The 12,118-nt window shown below is 46.7% G+C and overlaps 1 protein-coding gene across 2 annotated transcripts in view; it reads right to left on the bottom strand.

Moving 5' to 3' along the window:
- Positions 1-12,118, bottom strand: part of CLASP1 (cytoplasmic linker associated protein 1) — a 1,635,412-nt gene that overhangs the window by 1,257,721 nt on the left and 365,573 nt on the right. For both annotated transcript variants that reach the window (XM_086957100.1, XM_086957101.1), the window contains exon 8: positions 264-331. In XM_086957100.1, the coding sequence (XP_086813226.1) occupies positions 264-331 (68 nt within the window). The remainder of the gene's footprint in view (positions 1-263; positions 332-12,118) is intronic.

The raw sequence follows: 12,118 nt of genomic DNA, 5'->3' as shown, positions 1-12,118 counted from the left end.
AAAAGAAGAACTGACGTCAGCACGCGGAGGCGGCGTCCAAGTACTCCGACGACGTCATCACGGCACCCACGACGCCGACGACGGACGCGGAGCCGCAGACGGCGCCGACCGACGCGCAAGGGTACTGCTACGCAAAACTTTCCGGATCCAGTCTGACGCCTGGGGATATTCTAAGGTAAGGAATCTATCACTAACGTGTCTCTTTCAGATATAAAATTACTAACACTTCAAAGAGGAGGAAGACATTTAGACCAACTACTCACCAGCTGCTGTCAGCATCATATTTCCTGATTTCTGAACATCATCGAATTTTGAGAAAATGACATTCAGCCTGTTAGATAAACAAATAAATAATTAGTAAAACAACCATTGCAGCAGAAAAGCCAAGGTTTATTTCCTGACAAAGATACATTTTTGATCTGTAAGTGGATATACAGCACTGAAAAACATACAGTGATAAAGAAACTTCCATAATATTAAGGCTATCACTGCAGTTTTTAAATTTTCTTCTCAAGCACTAGTAAACAGCCTGTAAATATGTAATGTCAAATTCTGTTCCAAAAGCCGCCAGTGTACTTTCTAAACATCTTGTTGTAGGAGAAACCTATTACAAAAGCAATTTCTTAATATTCCTGTTGATGTTAACTGTTGGACACTTAGCCTTGTTCTGAACACTTCCACAGATGTCCTCCTAAACAACAAACCATCTACCAAACTCTTTATGGTGGCTACCACTCAGTGTATCAGAAATCAGTAAGTCATTTTAATATGATAAAGTACAAAGGCTGTGGTCCTCCTACTGTTCATGGCAACACACTGCAGGTGTGAATAGTTTCATTTTGATCCATCCCAAGAACATACATACTATGTATACATTTCCTGGAACACCAAGGAACCGTCCTCAGGTCAAAGTAATTTGAGTGCTAGATCAACAACAACATGAGAGGTAGGTGTTGAGAATTTGGAAGTGGGAATTGGGAACACAGCACTTTCATTGAAATTTTCAGAAGATACTGAAGAATGCATATGAGAAATCTTTATTGGTCCACCAGGTACAGATAAAGCTTGATAACCATGGCCAAAGACCAAGCAACTGTGTCTACAAAGTCAAGGTCAGATTGACTCTATAGACACAGCAAAGCATGCAGACCGTCACTAATCAGATGAGAGAACAATGTTTTCACATGGTTGTAGGATAGTAGGATCTGCTTCTATGGTTGCCCCCACTTTTTGCCTGGTGCTAAGCTGTTATTGATTAGTCTGACTGGGATCCTGCTAATAAGAACCCCGGTCTATCTGCTTTCTGCCTAAATTGTTATGTTCAGTACTTGGGTACATCCCAGATTGGATACTGGGGTATCCTTATAAGTCCCTAGTATATGGCACTGAGGTACCCAGGGCATAGGTTCCCCGGAGGTTCACCATGGCTGAAGCATGCATTATGCCACCCATGGGAGATCATTCAAAATGGAACTACAGACATGCCACAGCAGCTTGTGTAAGCTGGTGCTAGCAACACTTACTAAAGATATGTTTCCTATATCAAGGGTCACTACACTTAAAACTTATAAGTCACCCCTATAGCAGGCCTTTGCAATCCTGAAGGCAGGGTTGCTTGATTCTAAGTGAGAGGGTGCTCCTGCATGAGCAGGACTGAGGAGTCCATTCTCCCGGGTTTTCAGTGTAGCAGCCATATACCATATAGTAGGGGCACCGTGCAATTACGCGATGACCATCTCAAAACTGGCTGCAACGAATCCTATCATGTTTGGTATCAACCATATTGGAATCATACCCCGACACCCACACCGTTTATGATCCCAAGCACTGGAAGAGCCCTCAGTTACGCTCTCAGTGTTCCCACTGCCAACCTACTAGACCGGGAGAGCATAAAATGGTTTCTGCTAACCAGAGACACATTTCTGCCCTCCTGCTGCTGAGCCAAGTTCGAGCAGGGAAAGGCAGAACAATAGGCATCCTGTCACAGGGAGGTGTAACCACCTCCCAGACAGGATTTAGTGTATTGGGACCGGGTAGGTGTGCTTGCCAGCGCCACTAAGTCTGCATGAGGGGCACATTTGGTGCCCCATGCATAGTCCAGTTCAAACCAGTCTGCTCTGGCGCGAAACTGGACAAAGGTCATTGGAGTAACCTTCCTCTATCCGGACCCTCTCCTGGGAGGGTCCCCTGAATCGTCCCAATCCTTTCCTTAGGGTACTTAAGGGCTTACCTGTGGGTGGGTCCCTAGAATCGTCGTGGAACAAGATTCAAATAAGGCACCACTTCTTCTACCGTCTGGGCACTCTGGACTTCTCTAGACTTCGTTTAGGCTCGACTTCGACTCCCTTCCAGTCTGCTGCATCGTCTGTGCACCATACAGGAACCTTCAGAGGCCTGTGGGAATTAAAGACACCTGAAGTAATCTCCATTGAAGTGAAGGAGTCACTTCCCTGCATTCGAAGGCATCACAGCTAAGTCAAACGGTCTGCTGATCCTGAGCTCCAACGGAGTCCGAAAGGTTCTGCAACACAGGTGGTGGTTTTCCACAGCTCGAGGCCTGCCCTGCCATCTTAACAAGTTTGCGGCCAGTATCCTTCGTGGTGGCTGCATTAACCGAACCCCCGTGCACCACGTCAACTAGCAGTTGCAAAGTGCAAAGGCTTATTGGCTTCCTTCCACCAAGATCTCCGGGCTCCAAGTAGCCCCAACCTCAAGCACCTCCAGTGACCAGAATTTTCAGCCATACCGCATTGTGTGCACCATGGCTTGCATCTTTTGGTTAGCTGCTCGAGGGCCTGTTGCGACTTCAGTTCCTCCGGCCTGTGGGTCCTGTTGAGGGTCACCTTTGTTTCTTTTGGGCTACCCTGATTGCTCGGGCCTGTCCGGACTCCCCTGCTTGTGATTCCCCTGGACCTTGCTGGTCCAGACGTTGCTCCTTTTTCAATTCCTTCATTGGTTGAATATGCCAAGGCTGGTTGGTCCTACCGCCGGACACCAACCCCTCAGCACTCAACATCCTTCGTGGGACAGCTTGTGCGCGGCTCCTGGTCTTCTTCAGCATCGCCTGGTCCTCACAGCTGCAGAGTCAAGGTAATCGTCAACTCTCCTGCAACACCAGGCATCGGAGGGCATTCATCTTCCAAGTCTCCTGGTCACCCCTGAGTGACAGACTCTGTCCTCTCTGCTTGGAGGTACCTCTCAACTAGAATCCACCTCCGGAGTCTACCGGACACTTTCTCCTTCTTCAGCAGTGGCACTTTCCTGAAGTCCTCCATTGTGATCGATGGCGGTTTCCGTCACCACTTCACACATATTCATCTGGCTTCCCTGGTGTAGGTAACATGGGTACAAAGGTATGCACACGTGGGGTGGCTCTCCAACCCTTTGTCTTCCACAGGGTTTCTTCAAGGTCCACTGGGAAGAGTCCCTAATCTTTAAAAATCCAACCACGACTTACACATAGACTTGTACGGAGAACGCAGTTGTGTTCTCACACTGCACCTGACCTCTGTGGGGCTCCTAGTCCCTCACCTTGGGTGGTTCCTTGGATCACTGGCACTTCTACGTCCTCTAGACATCGTCCTGATTAGAGTTGTGGTTCTTATACCACTTTCTTAGTAAATGCTTTGCCCCCCCCCTGTGGTGCACTCTGAATTCTGTGCTATTTACTGCATTTCTTCATAAAGTACAGTGTGCGTTGTGCATATATCCAGGTAGGCGACCTTTGTATATGTTAGAGAGTATATATGATAAATACATATTTTCATAAATACTTTCTGTGGATCTTTTTCACTTAATCTCTACTATAAGATTGCATTCTGGTAAAACAAGCTGCTTTACACTCCTTCTGGACTACGCCTGAAGGCTGCTCTCCACAGCTACCACTTAAAAAGCTTTCTAAATCACCATAAAGGAAGTCTGGACTGGTGCAGAGTGCCCCCTTAAGTGGACATCATAAACCAGGCCAGCTTCTCACAATGATCTAGTAAGCGAATAACTAATTTTTCACACTTCCCATAAGACAAGTACATATTGGCCTATAAGGCAGGTGGCACTAGCTGCATGGAGGGCCAAAGTGCCAGAATCAAAATCATCGTGACCAAGTTTCTTGGATTTCATGTCTGGGGCAGCCATAAAAAAATGCACTGGGATTTTGAGCTTATCTGAACAACCAGACTCTCCAGTGACAGGTGGGAGGACAAAAAGAAAATAGTGGCACCTGTAATCTGTGGACGGACAAACCTAAAGAAAAGGTTTCACTATGCAGTCATGATATGATCAAAGAATACTTCATTAAATGGAAGCAAGAGCTCCACCGTTGCTGCAGGGTGCACGATTTCTCAAAGAATGATATATTTTACTTACTCAGAAGTTAAAGTTATTTGCAAAATTTCTACAGCCTGCCAAATAACTGCCATAAAATATGAAACCTCCTTCGAAGTAAATCCATAGGAGTAGGAAATGCCACTGTCTAGTAAATTTCCAAGGCCCTGGCATTTTCTAAAGACCAAGTTGGGATGAGTGTCAGTACTGTAAGGTGACTAGAGGTGATCAGTCTTTTGAGTCAACACTCTACTATTTACCCTCCCATTGCTAAGGCACCGAGACCTGAATTGAAAATCTCCTCCGAACGGGTGAAACCTTGGGACGTGTGGATATGGTCGCAAGAGAGTCCATCATTAAAATTAGCCCCAACCTTCTCCTTTGCCACACGGATAATACTTCTACTATCCCCCTCCTTGGCTGGTGCCAAACTTCCTTTTGAGGTGTCGCCATAGGCACCAAGGTAGGCCCCAAGCAAATGAGAGATGTCACCAATGGGCTTGAAGTCTAAACCAACAAGTCCAAGGGAACAGACCCCACTGGTATGCCAAAGAGATGTGGAGACATCCTCAATCAGTACACAGAAGGCCTCCACCTGTGCAGGGTCATTAGAAGGACTGGCAAACTCCTGTCTCATCTTGTTACGAGCCAATGGATAGCCTGAAATAGAGGAAAACTCTGGTGTGGTGCAGCAAGTGCTTCATTGGCCCTGGAGGAAGGAAGTGTAGGAGAGTAGGGTCTTCTTCCTATGGTTACCCCCACTTTTTGCTGTGATTCTCTGGTTTTTCGACTTTAGTATGGATGTGGCACTGCTAATCAGGCCCACAGCATAGCTGTTCTCTCTCTCTAAATTGATACCATGTAACTTTAGGTACATACCAGATTGGTTACTGGGTCACCCTTGTGAGCCCCTGTATAGTGTACCCTAGGTACCCAGGGCATAGGTGCACCCTAGGCCTACCAGGGGCTGCAGCATGTATTGTGCCACCCCTGGTTAGCCTTCCAAACTGACACCACAGGTGTGTTCTTACAGCCTGGGTAAGGTGGTGTAATCACACCTTACTTAGATATAGTATATCTACCTTATATATAGACACAAGCCTTGACAATCCTGGAGGCAGAGTGCGTGGTTTTGTGTGAGAGGGTGACCTAGCATGAGCTGAGCCCCTCTGCAGCTTTCGGAACCATCTCCTTATAGCCGTTCTATGATATTAAGTGCATTATAATCCTCGCGGTTAATGCTAACTTTGGTTTGGCTTTATCAAAACATGTCGTGTAAGGTGTCTAACACTGTGGAATACTACCCCCGCCAGTCCTGGTGGCGGGGGTAGCATTCCACCCTTCTAGAGGGAGAAGACTTTTAGTTACGGGTTTACCCGGTTAAAGTTAAACAGAGCCCTAGCATCACATAATGGATGCTGCTGCCACAGACACGAGTCTGCCCTCCTTCTGCTGGACGAAACTCCGGCAGGGGAGGCCTGGACAGTAGGCTTCCTGCCCAGGGAGGTGATAGCACCTCCCCAGACAGGCTTTAGTGTATTGGGGCAGGGTGGGTTGCATTCAGTGAATGCTTTTCAGACACTGCCTGGGGCACACAAGGTGCTGCATGCATTTCCCAGCTCAAACCGGTTGCTGGGACGCTCAGCCCCAGCTCTGGCGCGAAACTGGACAAAGGGGAAGGGGTGTAACCCTCCCCTCCCCAGGTCCACCCATAGGAGGGACCTTGGAGTTAGTCCAACCCCTAAACTTACTATAAGTATAGAACCCCAGTCCCTAGGAATTTAAATTACCCTGGACGAAACTCTGCAACATATATCCTGGACCTTCGACATTCCATTTCGACTGGAAGACGGAAGATATCTCCTGTGTAGTCAAGGAGTGACCACCCTGTTCAAACAGGCACCAACAGCAACTTTGCCGGTCTGCATTTTCGAGGCTCCCGCCAGATCCCAAAGAATCTGCGACACAGGACACAGACTTCCAGACATCTCTGACCCCGACCTCCGCTCATAGCAAAGCTGAGACCCGTGGCGGACACGAGAATCGTGGGACCGGAACTCCTGGACATCCTGCATTTCTGCACACTGCACCTACTCCCCGAGGTATCCCGAAGTTGTGCATTGGGGTGCTTGCAGCCCCAGCCCCGAGCACCATTTGCACCGAAGCTCAGAGGTCCACATTCCACGAGTGTCCCATGGGCCTGCTTTGGGCATTTCAGCTCAACGCGTCTTCACGGTTCCTAGTCCGCTGGCTAGTGAGCCCCCAGGAAGACCACTCTTGAAACTACTTTGCTTGCCTAGTTGCTCCAGGCTTGTTCTAGCTTCCCTGCAAAGGAGAAGCGCCCCAGACCTTGCTGGTCTGCAACGAAGCCAATCTCAACATCCTGCGTGGGTTGCGTTTGCCAAGGCTTGTTGGCTCCAATCCGGATACCGACACCGCAGTCCACTAGATCCTTCGCGGACAGCTCGAATCCATCTCCTGGTCGTCGTTGATGCCTCCTGGACCTCGTGGTTGAAGAGACAAACTTCACCTTTTCACCTGAAATCATCCGACATCTGGTGGCATCTTCCTATCGCCGCCCTGGTCACTGGCTAGTGGCCCAGACTCTGTCTCCTCTGCTTTCAGGTTCTTCAGATCTTCGATCCACCCTTGGATCCACCCGGACACTTTTCCTCTGGTCGCCTGCAGCACTTTTAAATCGGGCAACTCAACATGGGCAACTCAACATGGCAAAATAAAACCTTTTGTCAGATCAAAACCATCCTTTTCGACATTAATAAGCCATCCGTAGAAAAGACCTTGTAACCCACCAGGTAGGGTACTTGAAATAAAAAAGAAGGGTATGTGTCTTTTGTTTTTAACATGCCCGGACAGTTAAAGCCTGAAATTGAAGTTGCTGCACCCCTTTCAAAGGGCAACGGGGCATGCAGGGGTTACTAAGTCCCAACCGTGGTGGTGGAGGCCTTTTCTTCCTGATGTCCCAGTGCCCAGCTTACTATTGCTCCTGAGCAACTGGGCCAAGTACCCCTTCTGCACTTGACTCTCAGTAGTAGCTGTGGACGAACAGTCAAAGTCTTCCTTTGGATTATGATCAAAATAAATATTTTTATTTTAAGTATGCATTCAGAGAAAGATGACATCATTCATAAGCAATAACTCAAGTTTCCTTGTGGTCGGGAAACTAATTTTTCACTGGCACATTTCTGACCCACCCACTCCTTGGAATGTGGGCCAGGGTTATTCCCCATTCACTGGTGACCGCATCCAGGGAATGCCTACAAGTAGACCTCAACTCAACAGTCCACTCTGGCTCTTAGAAAATAGAAAATATTCAAAAGTGTCTTTGGCACTGCAACGCCTTTAGCTGAGAGTACCCCCCACCCAATCCTCACCCCCCTCTCCCCGGCCCTCCAAGGTGCAGGGTCTTACCTGCTCCAGCAGTGACAAAGCGTGCAGCGTCTCATGGGTGCACCGTCCGGGGGGGACTTGGAAGGTTTAAGTCCTGCTTGGTGTGTCGGTCTGTACACTGAGGCACGGCAGCACCAGACAAGCACAGACCCTTCTTGAGCTTATGCAGCCAGCTCCAGGAGAGATCAGTGGCACTCCGGTGTTCCTCCTGCATAGTAGGTTTTGCACTCCGAAAAGGGGGAGAGCGAGGATTTCAATGCTCCTGATCTGCGTCCCAGCAATGTGGCGATGGACCCACAACATTATCTGCAGTACACAGGGGCAGGTCGTACGCAATGCTTCCTCTGGCCCATGGGTCACACACCTTAACAGTTCTCGGGTGGTGTCTCAATCCTCACTGCATATTCAATTCTGGCAGCCCCTTCTGGCATACAGGAATGCCAAAACACTTTCAAATGAGGCACCGGCCCACACTGTACAGCAGACTGTATCAAGGCGGCCTTCTTCATGGCTTTCTTCACAGCGGCCGTCTCCTAGCATATGAGTGTTGCCAACCTAGATCTGCACACGGGCAACGACCCATCGGGGCAGCAGCCGTTTCCTCACAACTCGCACTGGGAGTCCTTTCGAAAGGGCTAGCCACTGGACCTCGCTCCCTTCAATGTTCTTCTCTTCCTCACAGAGGGAAAACTGATCTTGGTAAGCTGGCAGACTCTGGTGGCATCCCTGGGTGATATCCCAACAACCAGCAGGGAAACTGGCAGGCTTTGACCACCAGTCCTGGTCACAGGCACAAATCTTGTAGAGCTACCACTCAGGATGCTTGACAATTTTTGGGGTCTCAACCTCCCCTTCTTGTAGTTCATTTCCAGACACCAACTGTGGGTATTTTACGTTTGGGTTCGGCTTCATTTGAAGCGCACATTCCTCCTCAACCTCTTGAAAGGAAGCCTGTCACAGCAGGAGAGACTCCAAAGTTGATATTCCCATATCCCAGGCCAAAGAGTATATATATATATATATATATATATATACACATTGCAATACTTTTTGGGCACAAGATCTTTACATTTTTATAATCATAAGATGATTATGGAGTTTGTCACATGGAGCTTGCATAATAATTATCTTGTCTTCGGTAAGGATGTGTATCTGCAGAAAAGAGGTGTGGCTATGGGGGCCTGTTTTTCCCCCAGCTACGCGCGCTTGCACGTTGGCTGGTGGGAGAAGTACCAGATGTTTTCACCAAGCACATAGTACAATGGGTACGCTACATTGACGACGTTTTTTGTAATTTGGAAGGGGGATGAGAACAGTGCCAAACATTTTATCAGTCAACTTAACATCAACCAAGAAAACCTGAGGTTTACCTATAATATCAGTAAACACACTGTAGACTTCCTTGATGTTAGAGTATTTGTAAAGGAAGGCAACATCTCCACCACCCTATACAGGAAAAGCACAGCGGGAAACTCCATTCTCCACGCTAGTAGTGCCCACCCATGCCACGTTATTGACAATATCCCCTATGGGGAATTATTGCGCTTAAAGAGGATTTGCAGCACAGATCAAGAACTAGATGCTTGTACCACTGAGGCACTCATGAGATTTAGAAACAGAGGCTACAGTGATAGAATACTCAGACAAGCGGTAGGCAAAATGAATGAAAGATCAAGATAGTCTTCTTGAACCTGTGGAAACTCCTGTTCCTGAGACTATGAATAATGCTGAGAAATCTAGCCTCAGGCTCATTACTTCATTCAATTGCCAAGAAAGGAAAATCAGGGCTATTTTAACTAAAAGCTGGCCCATATTATTGACTGACGGGGTATTGGCACCTCAACTCCCCAGCGGTCCTAATATCACTTACCGCAGGGGCCCCTCCATGCGTACCCATGTGTCCAATCCATTCCCTGAACTCATGAGGAGCCAGTCTTGGCTACAACCCCGGCCGGGGTTTATCAAATGTTACAGCTGCAGGGAATGTAAGTTTGGTATCAATACCACCTCGCAAACCATTCCTTTCAGTCCAGTCCCTTTGCATATCAAAGGATGTTACAATTGCAAGACGGAGTATGCTGTTTATGTTCTGTCGTGCACCTGTGGCCTGAGGTATGTTGGCAGCACCAGGCTACAGGTGCACGCCAGAATCTTACAGCATCTTCGCGCAATTGTCAACAACGACCGCTCATATCCAGTCGCGAGACATTTTAAGACAGTACATCAAAACAATTTACAATGTCTTAAATACTTTGTACTGACTGCGGTCCCCAATCCATTGAGAGGAGGGGACCGAGACAAAATGCTCAGGCAACTAGAATCAAAAATGATTCTCGAACTGGACAGTAAGGTACCAAATGGTCTTAATACGACGGAGGACCTTTACCATTTCTTATAGTGTCCAGTTCCGTTCTATATGAAGTCTGCTCCCCTATATTATTCAAGAGAAAGCTTACATAACCTATTTGAGACTGTCTCCCAAATGTAAATATTTTTACTGTTTCTTCTTTGCCATTCTATTACATGTTTTTGTTTGCTTATTTAATTTAGCATTTTTTCATTGCTAGCACAATTTTATGGATACGGATATCAATTATGATATCTTTAGGCATCAGGAAATCACATCTTACATTTTGAGGGTTTCATGCACTTTATACATACTGGTTAATTAAGTGGAGGGGTATGGAACATAGAGGGGTTGCCATCAAGCTTCTGATGTACCAGCTGTGTTGCAAAGATTTGTGCATGATATCACAGAACAGTGCCAATTGTGGTCACAATGCATAGAATATTTTGCGTATTTTGCACAGTTGTTAGGTTTACATTTGCAGGTTTTTGCACATTCCCTTTTACAAGGAGATTGAAATTGGAATTAATCAATTTCCACGTTGAGTTTTTAAGTATTTAAATTATTATTTTAACTTGCGATAATTTGCACAATATTTCCATGTTTACATTTACGACTTTTTGCACACGTGTAGTAGTTTACATTTGCATATATTTGCACTGTGATCATCCAGAATAGACTGTTCTACTGTGATTTTGTCTTCATGCATTTATGCAGGGACCTATCATCTGTTCATGAATTTATTCAGTTTATGAGTTATTTTTTTTTGATGGCGATAGTATTCATGCCCTCTGGCCAATTTCCTTCTCACAACTAAATGAAGTATGTTGTTTGTGTTTATTGTCACATGGTGTGCACTGCAGCATTTAAAAACATAGCTTTTTTTCTAAATGACCAACTGTGATCAAGGGCACCCGCCCGAAATGCGTCAGTCAGCCACGCTGTTTGACTTGGTCTAAATAAACATCTATTGCCTTACTTTTGGGATTCGAGTGGTCTTTGCTCACTGGACGGATATCTAGAAGTGCAGGACTATCAGCTGTTTCATATACATATACATATATATACATATATATATATATATATATATATATATATATATATCTTTCTCTCTCTTGCTCTCTCTCTCGTTCGCCCTCCCGCGTTCGCCCTCCCTCCCTACACTACACCCTTCATGTATTGTACTTCTAATAGGAATACATACACTCAGTACATACACTCACCATGCACACACTGCACAGCACTGCTCGATCCCTGTACTCAACAATTCCCAGAAACAACCAGTGCAGAGTCGTGACTCCCACACTGCACAGCCCTTCACAGCTGACTGATGTAGGCCAAGGGGTGAGTTAAGCACACAGCATAGAAACTTTAAAAAGGTTAGTGGACCAGTCGGTCTCACTTCAGTGACAGGTTAAGAGGACCTGTTCACTCTGACTGATCACTACACACTGTGAGCCACCAAAGAGCCCGTTCTGCTTAGCTCGAGATGAAGGCAGTAGCCTTCCACCTATATGACGGTAGTACTTTGGGCATCCCTCCTGGTCTAACAAAACCACAATCCATGAGACAGGTGCACACACATGATCCTTGTTTGGCTATGATGACAAAAATCAGCACTGGGGATCCAGACAACTGTATAGTTGGGCACTAAGAGCAGGGGTACACATCCATTAGCATGCAGAAGACTTTTCCATTTCAAAAACCATTTTCACTGCAGCAAGGACAGAGGTCAAATTGGCTGACATGGAGTTTCACTAGCCACTGCACTAAGTGCTAACTTCCATTTGGAGGTACAAAAGGGGGTGGTGAGGGACGGAGCATCTGAATCAATCAAACACTCACACCCAGTCAAAAGATCTGGGTTTAATCCATCACCGTTCTTTAGCCCACTCTGCCACCCCAGTTCAGACATGGCTATATGCAAATCAGTCTGACCCTGTGCCTCATGGGAACAGTCCAGCCCGAACTGCCAAGCCATGTCTTCCCTGGACTGGAAACAAGCATCCTGGGACCAGTTTCTGGCTAATCAGCCGTCAT

Source organism: Lissotriton vulgaris, chromosome 2_1 (genome assembly GCF_964263255.1).
Source record: "Lissotriton vulgaris chromosome 2_1, aLisVul1.2, whole genome shotgun sequence".
NCBI lineage: Eukaryota > Metazoa > Chordata > Amphibia > Caudata > Salamandridae > Lissotriton > Lissotriton vulgaris.
Note: the sequence above shows the minus strand (reverse complement) of the source record. Positions and strands in the feature narration are given on the sequence as shown.